This window comes from Cyphellophora europaea, assembly GCF_000365145.1.
Source record: "Cyphellophora europaea CBS 101466 unplaced genomic scaffold supercont1.11, whole genome shotgun sequence".
Lineage (NCBI taxonomy): Eukaryota > Fungi > Ascomycota > Eurotiomycetes > Chaetothyriales > Cyphellophoraceae > Cyphellophora > Cyphellophora europaea.
The window spans coordinates 870,626-886,629 of record NW_008481799.1 but is presented as its reverse complement, the minus strand read 5'-3'; the positions used below and the strand labels follow the sequence as shown (position 1 = coordinate 886,629).

The window sequence follows — 16,004 nt, the reverse complement described above, 5'->3', positions numbered from 1 at the left end:
AGGTTGTGGGAATGTGTTGTTGCAAGGCGCCGTGTATATAGATGACACGATTGGTAATGTCTCCGTGCAGAGCCTTGAGAATTCGGATGGAAGGTAAAATTCCGAGGCCGGCAACACACAAGCTGTTACTCAGTCGGGAATAGAGATTGAAAGCAGACTTGTTTTCGGTGCGGTTGTCGAGACTGATGGGTGTATGGAAAAGAAGCTGCAACTGGTCGTGCGCGACGGGGCGCAGTCACGGGGCAGATTGCGGGGGGAAGGCAAGGCAGGACGAAACCTGAATGTGGCACGAGGAAATGTTTGAGAGTCGCAGCAACGAGGTATCTACCACACTCGAAAGATGTCTTGGTCGACAGGATTTGCAATCCTGACGGTCACTTGTAGCCTGAAATGACGATGCAGAGAAAGACGTAAGTGAGCTGGCAGCGGGTGACTGGCACAACGCGAGAGGGGAAGATCGAACCCCCAAGATCCAGCGCTCTCGGTTCCAGGCTCTGCTACGTCAATCTGCGCCCGCGTTAGACTCTAATTATGACCAGGCGCCAGCAACTCGGTTCTCCGGAGATCACTAGGTCCGGCCACATCAAAGATGGTGAGCGACATAAGATGGCCATTAATAAAACACAAAGATGCCGGCTTGCGTAGGCAATGGCAGCGAGCAAATGGCTCATCCGCACAACCGCTGCGGAGAGCCGTGGGTGGAGCAAAGAGTGTCATTGCCTCCTGTGATGTCTTCAAGTCCGTCTTTGTACAAAATGGATTCATCAATAACGCTGCAGACTGTTCGCTGAGAAGTACCTACATAAGCAAGCGGAGATGTGTCGCTGGGACGCGTTCAATATCAACCCCTCTTCCCTCTTCAAGAGACGTATGTCCCTGCCGCTCCCGGCAGAGGTCCCTCAAGGTCAATCCCGTCCACTCGCTGTCGCGTCTCACTTGTATTCCTGACCAGGTTCCCAAAGTACTTCTTCGCCACCTCGGACTCCTTCTTGGTCTTCTGAACCTCTTCTTTCTTCTGCTTGAGCTCCTCCACACCTCTTTCAAGATCGACGGAGAGCTGCTGTGCAGGGTATCTCAACACCCGCCGAACTTCAGCTGAGATGCGAAGCGCGTTGGCATGTGTGTAATCCATCGAAGCCAAGTTTGCTGACAACTTGCGCGCTAGCCGTGGAGGCAGAGTCTGTGGTATGGTCGAAAGGACGTAAGCAACGGCGAGAATGACGGCAGCCACTGCGGCAGGTGCAGCCAGTCTTCGCAGGTTTCGTGAGCCAACGATCCGGACGGCTGTCGATGCACCGTCTACCCAACCGAAGGCACCAATAGCCCTGGATCCCAGTGTGCCTGCAATAGTTACGGCAAGACCAGTGCCAACAGCTTTTTCTTGTCGGTCCCAGAGCCCCGCCACATCGAAGAAGTCCATCATCTCCACGTCCGTATCAACCGTTCGGACCAGGGCGTCCTTTTTACGCTGGAACATCATGTCGGATCGGAAAGCCAATTGTTCGTAACCTTCTCCGACATGCAGCAAACCAAGAGACTTGATCATACTGACACCTGTGACCGTCTTAGCCCGTCCATGCTCTTCACAACTTCTGACAGATGCTGAGACCTTGTCGAGCATGGCTATCCGGAGGTCCTCTGCATACTGGAAAGCCGAGAATATGCCAGGGTATTCAATGCCAAGATCTTCCTGTCCCACGTTTGCAATCGTCTCAGTAAGCGTCGTCCGAGTGTGGTCGTACACCTCGGAAGCTGTGGAGTCAACATCTTTGATCAGCTTCTCCGAAACCTCGCTCCGCTGCTTCGAGCGTTTCTCGAACTCAGGCTCTAGTTCGGATAGCTGCTGAGAGACTTTGTCCAACTCCGACTGCGCGACGTCCCGGTTAACGGTAGCAAGGACGTTCATATCGCCCAGACAGTTGAGGAGATATGTCTTAGCAGGGGCGAGTTTGGACCGCGCACGCTTTTCCAGGACGAATCGTCGAAGAGCTCCCTCCAGGCCTTCAAAGTCCTGCATCTTCTGCTTGTCCTTCCCTTTGCCTGTACCGGGTCCATCGTCGTCATCGTCTCCCGGATCGCCACCACCCGAGCCAGACGAACCAGAGCTTTCACCTGCACCAGGCCCATCAGGTGGAAAAGTTGGCCCCACAGGCACAGCGTTACTAGAAACGAAGTGCACCAACTCTTGCGCTTCTTTGAAAGTATAGGGACTCAGCTTGGCGAGCTGCTCCAAGATCTGGCGCTTACATCGTTCCTGGTCCCGAATGTTGTCAAAGCCATTGACGACCATGAAGATGTATGCTTTTTCGTGTGCCGCTTGCCATATAAATTCTTTGGCGGAAAGAGTGAAGTGATTCGCAGCCGAGACGACGAATACAACCACATCAATCTCTTCTTGCCGAGCGAAAACGGCCGTGGTCTTGACTGAATCTGAATTCAATCCGGGAGCATCGATCAAGGCGATGTCCACGATACCATTATTGAGTAGCGACTGATCAACTGAGCGAATGTCCTTCACATATATCTTGCACTGCATGTACCGATCATTGTCCATAACAATTTTTTCAAGGTCTTGTAATGAATAGGAATCGTAAGTGCTTTCATCGTTGCGGTTATAGGTTGCATCTTTGTGAACAGCATGAACTTCTTCCAGGCCGCCGTTTTCTTTGGCATCAAGAACCTCGCAGAAAATACTCGTGCAGGGCTGTTGGTCTTCTGGTAGGATCTTTCGCCGCAGCAGCGCATTGCAAAAGGTGGACTTTCCAGCATTGAGATCGCCTGTCACCAGAACTTTGCTCGATGTGTCCTCAATGCGATCGCGTAGTGATAGAAGATGCCTCACACTCTGGCCGATCTTGCCATCCAGTAGTGAGGCGATGGATTTCTTCTCGAGCGAATGCACCAGCTCGGATTGCGACAGGGAACCGACTTTGAGATCCAGTTTCAGAATGGAGAACTCTTGAGCAATCTGAGAGGTGAGTAGGCGCGGTTCGGGAGTCTTGCGCTGCTCGGCTTGTGAACTCGATTCACCAACCGCGTCAAAAGCCCGGGTAGTGTCGGCACGCCTTGGTGGCACGGGACGGTGAGTCGGATGTTCCCCATCTCTTGAGTCTGCTGTATCTCTTGTCGACTGAGTGTGGTTGATTGCTGGTCGTCTGCTCGGAGACTCTGAACGCTTGACAGATGGATAAGTGGCGGGCCATTGAGCGTTCATTTCTTGTAATTGTTTGAGTAGTTCGACCGTCTGACCAATGGCTTTTGCTAGGGCAACTCGGTTCTGATTGTATTGCAGCTGGTGGACGTGACTTGCCAGCACACGTTTCTCGGTCTCGGTGAGCGACTGGGAGTGGCCATTTGGGCGAGGAGTATGCGCCGGCGTTGGCCTGTCTCTGAGGAGTCCATCTTCCCAGGCGCGCATTTCGCCACCAGTCGCCTGGCTGTCCCCCGGCATAGATCCGTAGCCAGAGTCCTGTTCAAGCTGAGCCATAAGTGCTGCAGCATGCGAAGGATCTGAGCCGGCGCCAACGGTCATGAAGCTGGGTGCAGCCCAGGGATTAGATGAGGCGGCGTCGCTGCCGCTTTGTTCACTGCGGCGCTCTTCGCTGGACGCCATGTGGTCTTTCTTCTGGCTTGATTGATCGTGATCCATAGCTATGGGATGTCGAGACGGATGTGTTTGAATGAGTGGACGCGCGTAGGCATGAGCGGGCGTAGGTTGTGTTGGTTGTGGATGAAGAATGGTCTGATTGCATGACGAAGGCAACCAAAATGTTCAAGTTACTTACCAAACGCGGCGGAGCTTTCCGGGCGGCAGTCCCGCGGGCGCCAATATTCTCTGGGCGCGTCCCTCCGACGTCACCGAGGCGACTTCTATCCACCAGGCTCCGACATTCATATCTCAAGCTGCTATTAACACCGATTTGACACCCTTGGACTCTGCTACATTGGGCGGGCTGAGGTCTGTATTGAGTTGTCTACTTGCACGTGACAGCGCAGCTTTCTTCAGTCATGAATGTAAGCATTCCAAAATACCGGTTACTTCATGCCCCACTGACGCCAACCAGATCATTGAATGGGCGTTCGGAAAGCGCATGACGCCGGCGGAGCGACTGAGGAAACACCAGAGAGCTCTCGAGAAGACGCAACGAGAGCTCGATCGCGAGAGAACCAAACTTGAGAACCAAGAGAAGAAGCTCGTACAGGACATCAAAAAGAGCGCGAAGAATGGTCAGATCGGAGCCTGCAAGATCCAAGCCAAAGATCTCGTCCGCACTCGGCGCTATATATCCAAATTTTACCAAATGCGAACACAGCTACAGGCCATCTCGTTGCGGATACAGGTATGTAGACCGCGCGCCGATTGCTTCGCGTACCTGGATGCTGATAGACAACATAGACTGTGAGAAGCAACGAGCAGATGATGCAGTCGATGAAAGGCGCAACGCAATTACTGGGCAGCATGAACCGCCAAATGAACTTGCCAGCCCTTCAACGGATCGCCATGGAGTTCGAGCGGGAAAATGACATTATGGATCAACGGCAAGAAATGATGGACGATGCAATCGATGATGTAACCGGCCTCGAGGATGAAGAAGAGGGAGAGGAGGTTGTCAATCAGGTCCTCGACGAAATCGGAGTGGATCTCAACCAAGCGGTAAGCCTCGACGACGGCGCTACGGAAGTCAGTGGCTAACATCCTCCAGTTGGGCGAAACACCATCTGGTCTGCAGAAGCAGGCTGTCCCGGAAGGACGTGTCGCGCAAGCTATCGGCGGCGGCGGCGAAGATGATGACCTGCAGGCTCGCCTCGATAGTTTGCGAAAGTGATCGTGAATACGTGCTAGGGGAAACTTGATATGCATTTTAGCGGCGGCGTTTCATGGCATATGGCATGTGGCATCTGCAATGCGGTTCACTTGGTTTTTACCGGGTTCCAGATACTATCGATTTAACATAGCTCAGAAAGTGTGAGGCGTGTGTAAGCCTGCCAGAATGCGCAAATAGAAGCGGCTCGTGCTGAAATGCGCCGCGGGACCGGAACAGGCAGGTAGCCGAAAGATCGACGTCAATCGCCAACCAATTCTCCCCGGAAACATGCACTTCTATACCACAAGATTGCATTTTACCCTTCACGAATGCTCCTATTGAACTTTTACTGCAAAGGTGTCATTGCGTCTGAGCGAGCCGAAATGCGGCGCAGCCATCGAGGGAATGTCAGACCATGACCTATTGCTGTCTGGTTCGATTACTCGTCATGAGAAACCGCTCCTCTTTCCTTGGGTATGCAACCAGCGATATGACGGTCGGACGTAACTGACATCGGACAGAATCGCCGATTGAGACACCTACATGGCATATCGCTGCGAAATCTTAACATCACCGCTGTGTCGAGCAGAGCCCGCGGCAAGACAACTACCGACGATGATGCACCTTACAATCTTGACACGCCTACCAAACGTGCTCTGCGCAGTGAAGCCCGAACCTTGACCCATTCGGCTTCGTTTACCAGCCTCGCAAGCGCGAACAAAGATCGACCGAGTCCACTGCAGAAAGCCTCAACTTCGTACGTTCAAGATGGTAAAACCTCTTTGGGTCGCCCCCAAGGACGTTTGCGACGGCGGAGCACCTTACACTGGAGTTCCGCTACGCCTCGAGCGCGACAGGAGAAGCTGCAAGACCTCACCGGGCATCGTCTACTCGATACTTGGTTCTCGCTACACATTGGTGGTGCGCATGAAACAGAACCCGTCTATCTTAGCGAGGTCATGGAGAGCTGCATGAATCCGAGCTTTGCCTTCTTCGATTTGGACACTGCAGGCCCGCTCGTTGCTCGCGCAGACGAATGCGTCCTGCGCTTATGGGCTAAAACCGCTGACGCGGTAGAATATGTGGTACTCGTTGAACTAAATGTAAACTTGAGATCTCTGCAGTTCATCGGAGCCACTCTCGACAACTTCCACCACCCTCTACCTGAAAACTGCGTTTTACTGCATCTCTCTGACGGTATATACACATCTTTTACAGATCTGCCCGGCAGCGGTGCCACTGCAATCGCTCTACGGGAAGCAAAAAGCGGATCTGTTGAAGCTAGCAGCTCTTTTGACGCGTTGATGCAGCTAGCTAACTTGGACGAGTGCATTCAGGATGCCATGAAAGTTCGACAACGGTTGGAGGACGAAGTCAACGATCTGCTCGCAGAACAGACTGCTGCTCGGGATCAGGAACGTTCATTGCGAGCGAAACGGCAACAACTCGCCTCGGCCAAGTCTGCCGCAGTTACAGTACGCAAGCAGAATGCTGCCCTGCAGAGGCGCAACGAAGAACTGCGCCTGAACCTGAAGACTAGGCAAGAGACTGTTAGCTCCGGCAGCAAGCCTCAGAAAGAGGCTGAAAAGCACAACCAAGAGCAACGTGAGCTCATCCAATCCTTACGGGCTGCCCGCCAGACTGCCGAGGAATCTCAGGGCCAGATGCGCAGGATTGGAGAGGCACTTCAGTCTATCTTCCCAATCGAACCCATAGGCAACAAGCCACTGCAGTTTACCATTCGCAACGTTTCGCTACCAAACTCGGCCTTTGACGACACGAACCGTGACGAGATTGCGGCTGCACTGGGATTCACCGCTCAGCTAGTGCATCAGCTTTCACTGTACCTGCTTTGTTCCTTACCGTATCCTTTGGAACCAAATGCATCAAATTCGTGGATCCAGGATCCGGTATCAGCTGGCCTCGCACAGCGCAGATATCCGTTGTATCCAACTAGCGTTGCATACAAATTCGAATATGGTGTCTTCTTACTAAATAAAGACATCGAATTTCTCATGAACAAAGTTGGCTTGCGGGTCTTGGACATTCGGCACACCTTACCAAACCTCAAGTACTTATTGTATGTGCTTACTGCGGGCTCGGGCGAGCTGCCCGAGAGGAAAGCAGGTGGCATAAGAGGCCTTCTAGGAGGGCGAATGACGCCCAGTGCCAGTCGCCGTTCGAGTCAGGAGAGTGTGAAGGGACATCGAGAGATCTTGAAGCCGGCACAGCGGAACGGACACATCGGTTCACGAGAGAAGCCGAACGATCCATTCTCCTCCTCACCACCCATGCCAAAGCTTGCCTACCGTTCTAGCGGCTTGCGCGACGCTGGTTAGAGGTATGGTCTGGGGCTCTCACAGCGAGTCATTGAGCATGTGTCTGCTAGCAGACTAGTCAGCTGTCTGTCAGCTATCGATCTGTCGGGTTCAGCGATGCCTCAGATCAGACTCATTTCTCCCTACCTGGGATGGAACTGCCAACCCGCCCTCGGTGATTGAGTAGGACGACTGTAACACTGGTTGATATCACTCTGTACTTAGATATACCATGGCCAAGCGACTTTTGACTTGTTGCCTTGCTTACTCGAGATTTTCTTCAGATTCATGGCAGACAGCTCTGCTTTTCTCATCGCCGCTTTTTGGCGGCTTCTGATATCCGCGTTGTATTGACAGTTGGGCTGCCTTGGTGACTGACCGGTTGCAGACGGGCATCTCGGAGACGTCTGCCTGGTAGCGTGAAGAATACCTCAATTGACCAAAGCAGATGCTGAATGAAAATGCTGGGCGAATCTCTTCGATGGTAGCTCAGACACGAGGTCGTGGTCTATTGACGCATCTATTCTGACTCGGACACACTTGATACTGACGCGAATTTATCACTTGTGCAGAAGAGCACATCAGCGAGCTCGAATTGGTATTGGATACACTCATACCCCAGATTTGCCAGAAGGCCAATTCATCCCCTTGGACCCCTCATCGGCAGGCCCACTCCTGCGAGCTTCTGGGCCCGCTTCTCGGTTCCATCCCACGAGCCCACCGAGCCCACCTTGAGCTGCCCGACTCTAACCGCCTCATCACTCCGACCACAACGCAGGTTCTCGGTACTCGATTTCTGCCGATGTCAGGCTTCGCTCCTGGTTCCGCGCTACAAGCGCGACCAGGTAGCCCGGGGTCGCAGCATTCCCAATCCCCAGAGCCAGGCGATGGCCGCGATACCAAACATCGACGGAACTATCAAGCGTGCGAAGGATGTCGGATTCGAAAAGTGAAGTGTGACTTGGGTCCGGTGGACGCCCCTCATCCACCGCCCTGCAAGAGATGCCGCAGAGAAAACAAGACGTGCGAGTTCGCAGACACGAGGAAGAAGCGCAAGAACAGTCCAGATGATAGCGCTGATGGCTATCCTGACAAGCGGGCGCGGACTATCTCGGATACTCGCGATTCACCATTCACCCAGCATAGTGCCGGGTACAATGGCGACTTCAGTCCTCACGACTGGAGTATGAATATTCAGCCCGGCCTCCAGAGCATGACTGCACAACCTCCGGCGCAACCGGCATCCACCACTCCACACAACCACCCACGAAGTCACCCACCGCTCATGTCGCCAACGAGTCGCCCGATGCTGCGATCAGTCGCACAGCATAACATCCACGGTCCTGCGAAGCGTGAATCGCATGATGAAGTCAAGAGTCAAGCCGCGGAGCATCTCATTGGGGATCCGATGACTACCAGCCAGAAAAGCTTCGGTCTCATCATCAGTGCTGCCAATGCGCTGGATGCCAAGGACAATGCCGTCGACCAGAAAGTCGACCGAAGAGAGTTAGGATCAGCGGGCATGCGACGCAACTTAGACGGGTCTGCTTACACGCCTCAGCAGCTGGCAGACTACAAGAAGGCACTCGAAGTCTGGAACAGTATGACTTTCGTCCGGTCAGACTTCTTCAGTGCCGAGGAAGCGATTGCCTATATTGAGTACTTCTACGACAACCTGCAGCCGATGACGCCGGTGGTAGTCCCAGACTATCGGGGTGTCAGCAAGCACCTGACCTTGCTCACTGAAGAACCCATTCTTGCACTTACCATACTCACCATAGCCTCCCGACACAAGGTTCTAAGTGGCTTTTCCGAACTCTCGAGACGTTATCAGATCCACGAAAATCTCTGGCGGTCTCTGACGTCCAAGGTGCAGCGCCTGCTGTGGGGCCAAGAACAATTTGGAGGCGGCCGCGCAGCAGTCGGTGCCGGTAAAGTACGTGAGCTGGCAGGTGGCCAGTTGACATGGTCAGGCAGTCTCCGTACCCTGGGCACCATCGAAGCTCTCCTGGTTCTCACCGACTGGCAACCGAGGGCTTTGCACTTCCCACCTGGTAACGACGACATTCGCCTGCTCGATCGGAACCTCTACGACAGTGCTGATGGCGATATACATCAGAGCTATGCTCAAGCAAAGACTGGCTCCCCGAATGACAATATGCCATATGCGAGCTGGCTAGAACCCGCTTGGCGCTCGGACCGAATGTCGTGGATGCTTTTAGGCCTGGCGCATTCACTGGCTTACGAATTGGGGGTCTTCGATGAGCCGTCGGGTCGTCTGTATGACAACGATCCCGACCTTCTCCGGAAGAATCGGATCCGGCGCATGGTCACGGTGTATGTGGCGCAAACCAGTGGTAGGATTGGCATTCCTTCGCCAGTGGGCTTCGACGACGATTACACTGGCCGCATGTTGGAAGCTCAGTCGAATGAGCCAGTAGACGTAGTCCATGGTCTCTGGACGCACATTGCTGGCATCATGCACCAGGCAAACAAATTGATCTTCCCATCACGCGAATACACCATGAACCTGACGCGCGGCAAGGAATACCGAGATCGGATCGAGACGTTTGCACCGCAGCTGATCGAGTGGAAAGAGCATTACGACCGGGTGAGAGGATCTATCTCTCCGGTCATGCAGTGCATTTTGATCATGGAGTATGAGTATGCTCGATTGTACATCAATTCGATTGGACTCCAGCATGTAGTCGAGTCGTGGGTGAGGCCGGGCGCGAGTGCCCAGAAGTCGGCCAGCAGCAACATGGCTAAGTCGGTAGCCGAGAACAGACGGTATATCGACGAGTTCACCGAAGCCGCGCTGCACATTCTCGAAATCGTTAGCGGCAAGATGAAGCAGCTTGGTGTCTTGAGAGATGCTCCAGTTCGCACATTCTTACGAACCTTGTCGGCTATGATGTTCACTCTCAAGGTAAGTCCATGTATGACCGCCCTCGGAGATTCGTGCTGACAGCTCCCCAGCGTCTGAGTCTTGGCAACCACGAGCGACTGGTGCGCAAGAGCATCGGTCTGCTCGAGCAAGTGATTCAGCTATTCCAAACTGAAGTTGTGGACGATGTTCACTTGAGCGGATCGACGGCGTTGATGATTGAGGGGATCCTCAAGAAAGTCAAGCAAACCATGATTCGAGTGCAGAAACCGCCGCACACATCAAGCGTGCCCAGCCGCGACCAATCTCGACCTGGTTCACCACAACATCAGGCCAACGACCGGACTCAGGAGTACTTAGAAGCGGCTACGCAGCAATACGCCAATGGCATGCGGTCCAACAACGCAGCCTATTCGATGGACCCGCTAGCCAGCATCCAAGCTCGTCCTCTCGCAGACTTCTCGGACCGCACTTTCATTATGCCGCACGGCTGGTCAGTAAACGACTTCGACGGCACTTTGATGATGGACGACACTGCCATTGATCCGAGTGTTAACAGTGAAGGCAATGCGGATTGGCTAGCACTCCCACTTGACAACTTTGAGCACCTCTCCAATAACGACACGGTGCGGGTTGATCAGGGGATGCACAGCATCGGACCGACTATTGGCCAGCAAGATCTTATGGAGGTTATGTTGGATCTTCCATCGTACGAGCAGAATGGCATGCCATGGCCAGGGACGAACCATGGCTTCCAGAACTACTAGGAGGGGCGGAGGGTTGGTCATGGACGGCTTGCTATTTCACTATAATGGACGGAAGCTTCTTCGGACACAGCTTGATAGCGATCTATGGCGGCTTTTTGCTCTTGAGGGAAAGCGGAGGTCGATTCGGTGAATCTGCGTGCGGTCAGCGGTTGAAGGCAGCCGCAACGGTGATAGCCTTGGCCTAGCGTAACAGACGAGGCGTAGCTTGCTGAATACATTGCCCCTAAGAGGGTGCACGACCATGGCTTTCATGACTTTACTCGTGCGAAAATGCCAGGGTCCAGCTGGACCATATTCGGTACATTAGATGCTCGAGGGGTCCAGATCGGCGGGGGCTGAGCGGCGATGCTTGATTTGAGTTGGCTCTGTTCGGCGCCCCACCCGAGTTCCGGCCGGACCTTGCACTGCAGTCCTCGCGCTTCACCTCACTCCATGTGCTCACCCCTCTCCAGCACCGTCTCTTTCCAAATCTAACCCCGATTTCTCGCACTGTGCCAGCATCTTCCTCTCATACGACGACACCAGCGACTTCTCTCCGTGTCATGGCTGGCCCCTGACCTGTTCAACCCCTCAACACGCGACGGCCGGGAACCACCGCACGAAGACCACTACCTTGACAATGTGGTCGACGCGAAAAGCAACAATACAACCGAATCGATAGCAAGAGCATGTCAGCCACCCCTACAATCACCGCGCGCCAACTATGGGGCCAAGGTAACACCAGGACTACCAGTGCGGGCACCCGAGAATGGTGCACTCCCGTCATTCTCCCCACAGGTGGTAGGCGTCATCCCACAACCGGATCGCATACGACAGCTACTGACCACACTGTCCAGGTATCCTCGTTGTAGGCGAAAACAGTACCACGACGCTGACTGCCCGAGCCACCTACCTACTTCCATGCGACAGCGACGAGTCCGTGCTGAGCCCGGACACCACCGGCAACTCCACTGTCATTGGCTTTTACGAACCATTTTACGCCTCCATATCGCCTCAGATCTTTGCTCTAGCCACCGCAACCGTGATCAGTTATATCCTTGTTATACTCATATTCATTACGCCACGAACATTCTACGTGGGAGGTCCTGGCGGAGGAGGTGGCTTTCTGTCGCGTCATGGCTTGTCCAGCTCTAAATCGATCGTGGGAGTAGGGAGGCGGCCACTTCTACAGAAGATAGCCACCATCACAGTGGCTATATCGCTGACCATCGCTGCCGCCGACACGTTTTCTGTCGCCGAAGACCAGTATTCTGAGGGCTATCTCGACTCGAGTGCGCTGGTCGATGATGTGGTCAATACCGTTCTCATCAAGGTTGTGCGCATCATTTCCGACTCGTTCCTCTGGCTCGCTCAAGTTCAGACACTTATACGACTCTTTCCCCGACACAAGGAGAAGGTGACGATCAAATGGCTGGGGTTCGCCCTTGTCTCCGCCGATATCATCTTCTCCATCCTCGATTCCTTCATTAGCGACAACCCTGGCACCCGACCCAGAAGCTTCCAGGATGCAATACCGGCGCTCAACTATCTGTTCGAGCTTGCTATCTCCTTGATCTACGCGTCGTGCGTCGTCTACTACTCGCTTTCGAAAAGGCGATTTGCATTTTGGCACCCAAAGATGCGAAATGTCTGTTTGGTAGCCCTGATCTCCCTGATCTCAGTGCTGATTCCAGTCGTGTTCTTCGTCCTGGACATTTCTCTCCCAAGACTCGCCGGCTGGGGCGAGTACATTCGTTGGGTCGGCGCCGCGGCGGCCAGTGTTGTTGTCTGGGAGTGGGTCGAGAGGATCGAGGCCTTGGAACGTGATGAACGCAAAGACGGAATACTGGGTCGTGAGATGTTTGATGGAGATGAGATGCTTGACCGACCCTCGTCGGATGACAGTGATTGGCATGGACGAGGCAACAACAAGGACGGTCGAGATGTCGAAAAATCTGCTGGTCTCGTCCAGCGAGTTAACCAGATGCGTTCCAAGCTGCCTTTGCGACGACGACGGAAGAGGCCGGCGGGCCACAATGGCGATGCGGATGACCCTCCACCAAGTGGGGGAACAGGAACCAATGTTACTACTAATCCGCTGGTCCCGCCCCAGCCCGCGGTGTCACCGCCTAGTCGCAGCGACACTGCCAGTGCAGCCAGCACTGTTTATGCTGTGCGTTACCATAATCTCACGAGTCCATCGCCCGGTGCACCCGAGCCGGTACCCGAGAACACAGCTCAGGAAGACCAAACTGCACCCAAGGAAATCTCAGACTCTTCGACGGAGGACCCGCCTGTGGTGAAGAACGAAAATGACGACCAGATCCAGCCGGATGCCAGCCGAGGCCAGCAATTTTGGTCCACGGTTCCTAATCCTTTCAAGCGACGAAAGGCGGAACCTCCAGCGGAGGTTGCTGGTGCACAGGCTGCGAGCGGATTGCGAAGATCGCCAATTGACCGGACCATCAACCTCCGAGATCGACTCGGGGCTTTTGCGGCAGCTCAAAGGGACCGTTTTGGCCGGAACGGCAGTGGACCAATACCTCCGTTGCCTGTCATGGTGATCCCTGCACCCAAACAGAATGATCGCACATGGTCGCCAGACGAAGTGCGTAATTCGTCGTCGACCAGCTCGGCTGGCCAGCCTCGAGGTGAGGAAGCTGGGTCGAGCGGCCATTTGCAACAAACGTTTGCGGGCAACCAGAACGATGATAATGTCGTGGTCATCCCTGCCCCAGCGCGCGGACAGACATGGTCTCCACCAGAGCAGGCGGAATCCAGCGGGCAGACCCATGGCTCGCCTTCAGCACAACAACGGGGACATGGTCTACCCTCAGGGCGCAGTGATACCTCGAACACGCCGACGCCAACGCCAACGCCAACGCCCAATGTCATCTCCACACCAAGAGGGGCACTGACGATAGAAGAAGATTCGGGGCGAACCCAACAGTCAGTAACACCGAGGCGTAATACCTATACAAGACGGAGTGCCCCACGAGCTGAGGCTACCGTACCGACATCGCAGTCAAACAATGAGTCAGATGCAGCTGATACTGCGGGACCGGCCAAACCTTCGACAGTCCGAGGCAGCGGTACACAGGGTCATGGTCCTGCTGGAGACGGGCAAAAAGGCACACAGAACAAGCAGGCTGCAGGAGCCGAGTTGGAGCAGCAGCCGTCTGCATCTGCAGGTTCGGGGCGAGCATCGCCGTCCGCTCACCCTGCGCAGCAAAAGGCCACCGAAGAGGCGGCTCAAAGCACAAGTCCGCAGCAAAGTCCTGAGGACGGGCGTGACACAGGAGGAACTAGTCCTGGAACATCCACTTGAAAAAAAGGAAGCCATGCAGCGTTTATTGTTTTCCATCAAGCGCAATGTTCATAGCGTCTGAAATGCATATATCTCTATGACCATACTTTTTCTCACGCCTCCAACCAGCTCGTCGACCAGCCTATAGCCGAGCCGTGCCACGTCAAGCAAAGGCGAAGGAACCTCGTTCTAGCCGCAGCGAGTATATGTAGATATATATATATATACATATATCCTGTGCACACATGGCTGCATGTAACTTGCCTCGCCGTCGACGCGTATTCACAAATGCCTTTTACGGACGAACCTCATCCATCCACTGCCTGTCTACAAGTATGATCTGCGTGACGTCATGGTGGACTTGTGACGGATACAGACTTACTTTACCACTACCAGTCGACGTGCCGCGCGCAACAGCATATCACAATGGAAAAGTAATCCAAGGATAACCAGCCGGCAACTTCTTCACGCCGCGCAACTTCCTTACTCGGTAACTACCAACACAACGTTGTCGGAGAGTATTGTGGAGAGGACATACAATTCAAAAACATCGGGATTCCCAGAAAGTATGGTCGCCACCCGATCCGCCGACAAGCCTAAGCAGGCCAAGCTGGAGGATTTTGGAGGCGTTGCTGGAGCAGTAGCAGCAGCAGGAGGACGAGGGGCCTCCACTAGCACCACAGCCACCACCAAGAAACAGCAACCGGTTTCGCAGGAAAAGACGTCGTCATCGAAGCGCAAATCCTCCGACACAGCAAATACCACCACCACCACCGCCGCCGGGAATGGACCTCAGCAACGGCGCGGCACGAAGCGCAGAGCGGGAGGGAGAGGAGCGTCTGCCAAGGAGGCTAGTAGTACCACCGATGCGGACGACTCTGCCTCGCCGCTGGATCCCCACAGGCCGTCAGCAGCCAACCCTGAAGCCATCAAGGGCAACGGGCCCGTCTCGCCGGCGCTGAAGCGGCAGAGAGGGGATGACGGTGGTGCCGCCGGTGCTGGTGGTGATAAGGCGGGAAAGCAGGGTGGGTCCGCTCAACAAGGGTCGAAGCAGCAGCAGCAGCAGCAGCATTTCTCCGCCGATGCTTCGAGTCTGGAGAAACCGATCGTGATTAATCGGTCGCCGGTGCTGCAGCTGTGGGGCGCGTGTGTGGCGGGGTTCCTGCATCCGGAATTGGGGTGGGAGGTTTGTTTGAATATCGGTAAGTGGGAAAAAGAAAAACTTGGGGTTTCTGTGCCTGCCTGCGTTCCCGTTCCTGAAACTGGATCGGCTTTCTGGGCCCTTGGTTGGGCCGTGACGAGGAGAGCGGTCCGGTGGGGGGAGGGGGCAACATGTTTCGCTTGATGAATCGTTTCGTTCTCGAGAAAGACTCCCACTGACAACAGAATCCATAGGAGGCGCAATTGCCGCTCTCTGCGCCGTCTCAAAGGGTCGGGCTATCGGCATGATTGAGCCCAAGGACGAGGATCCGGACAAGAAGGCGAAGAAGGAGGATACCAAGCAGAAGGCTTTGAAGGGTAAGTGCTCGTCATTGAAAACGGCTTCGTGGTCTTTCCCCTCCGGTCTCTTGGCGGCTTACCTGATGAATCTGCACAGACGCAGAAGTCTATACGGTGATGTCGTTCCCGCTGCCAGTCCGCAATGCTGCGGTGCTTCTCTCGGGAACGCCCAAAACCGTAAAGGAGTCGACGATTGTCGCCAAGTTCGGTGGGCAAGATGCGTACGACCGCGTCAAGGACGTGATGCAGTCGGCTTTGAAGTCCTGGGAGTCAGACAGAGAGGAGCTGGACCGGAAGGCGTTCGGGATGTATGAGCGGTTCCGGCCGAGCGTGCCGCCTAGGGAGAAGGGCTGGGGGAGGAAAGGCGAGCTGAATCCTGCGGAGGTCGAAAGCGCCATTGCGAAGTCGTAGTACCAGCGCCAAAAGTACGCCGTGGCGGAA

The 16,004-nt window shown here is 54.6% G+C and overlaps 6 protein-coding genes across 6 annotated transcripts; 5 read left to right on the top strand and 1 right to left on the bottom strand.

The window, feature by feature from the left end:
• Positions 1-859: 859 nt before the first annotated feature.
• Positions 860-3,649, bottom strand: HMPREF1541_10006 (uncharacterized protein; the record flags this gene model as incomplete). Its single annotated transcript, XM_008714677.1, has 1 exon — positions 860-3,649. The coding sequence occupies one exon, from the start codon at positions 3,647-3,649 to the stop codon at positions 860-862; it is 2,790 nt and encodes a 929-aa protein (XP_008712899.1).
• Positions 3,650-4,091: 442 nt separating this feature from the next.
• On the top strand, positions 4,092-4,826 carry HMPREF1541_10005 (uncharacterized protein; the record flags this gene model as incomplete). Its single annotated transcript, XM_008714676.1, has 3 exons — positions 4,092-4,340; positions 4,397-4,654; positions 4,704-4,826. The coding sequence occupies 3 exons, from the start codon at positions 4,092-4,094 to the stop codon at positions 4,824-4,826; spliced, it is 630 nt and encodes a 209-aa protein (XP_008712898.1).
• Positions 4,827-5,210: 384 nt separating this feature from the next.
• HMPREF1541_10004 (uncharacterized protein) lies at positions 5,211-7,144 on the top strand (the record flags this gene model as incomplete). The annotated part of the gene is made up of 2 exons (XM_008714675.1): positions 5,211-5,279; positions 5,327-7,144. 2 exons carry the CDS (start codon positions 5,211-5,213, stop codon positions 7,142-7,144), a joined length of 1,887 nt encoding a protein of 628 aa, XP_008712897.1.
• A 781-nt stretch (positions 7,145-7,925) lies between these two features.
• On the top strand, positions 7,926-10,777 carry HMPREF1541_10003 (uncharacterized protein; the record flags this gene model as incomplete). The annotated part of the gene is made up of 2 exons (XM_008714674.1): positions 7,926-10,052; positions 10,103-10,777. 2 exons carry the CDS (start codon positions 7,926-7,928, stop codon positions 10,775-10,777), a joined length of 2,802 nt encoding a protein of 933 aa, XP_008712896.1.
• A 668-nt stretch (positions 10,778-11,445) lies between these two features.
• HMPREF1541_10002 (uncharacterized protein) lies at positions 11,446-14,084 on the top strand (the record flags this gene model as incomplete). The annotated part of the gene is made up of 2 exons (XM_008714673.1): positions 11,446-11,557; positions 11,614-14,084. The coding sequence occupies 2 exons, from the start codon at positions 11,446-11,448 to the stop codon at positions 14,082-14,084; spliced, it is 2,583 nt and encodes an 860-aa protein (XP_008712895.1).
• Positions 14,085-14,631: 547 nt separating this feature from the next.
• HMPREF1541_10001 (uncharacterized protein) lies at positions 14,632-15,974 on the top strand (the record flags this gene model as incomplete). Its single annotated transcript, XM_008714672.1, has 3 exons — positions 14,632-15,265; positions 15,459-15,581; positions 15,661-15,974. The coding sequence occupies 3 exons, from the start codon at positions 14,632-14,634 to the stop codon at positions 15,972-15,974; spliced, it is 1,071 nt and encodes a 356-aa protein (XP_008712894.1).
• Between the last annotated feature and the right edge of the window lie 30 nt (positions 15,975-16,004).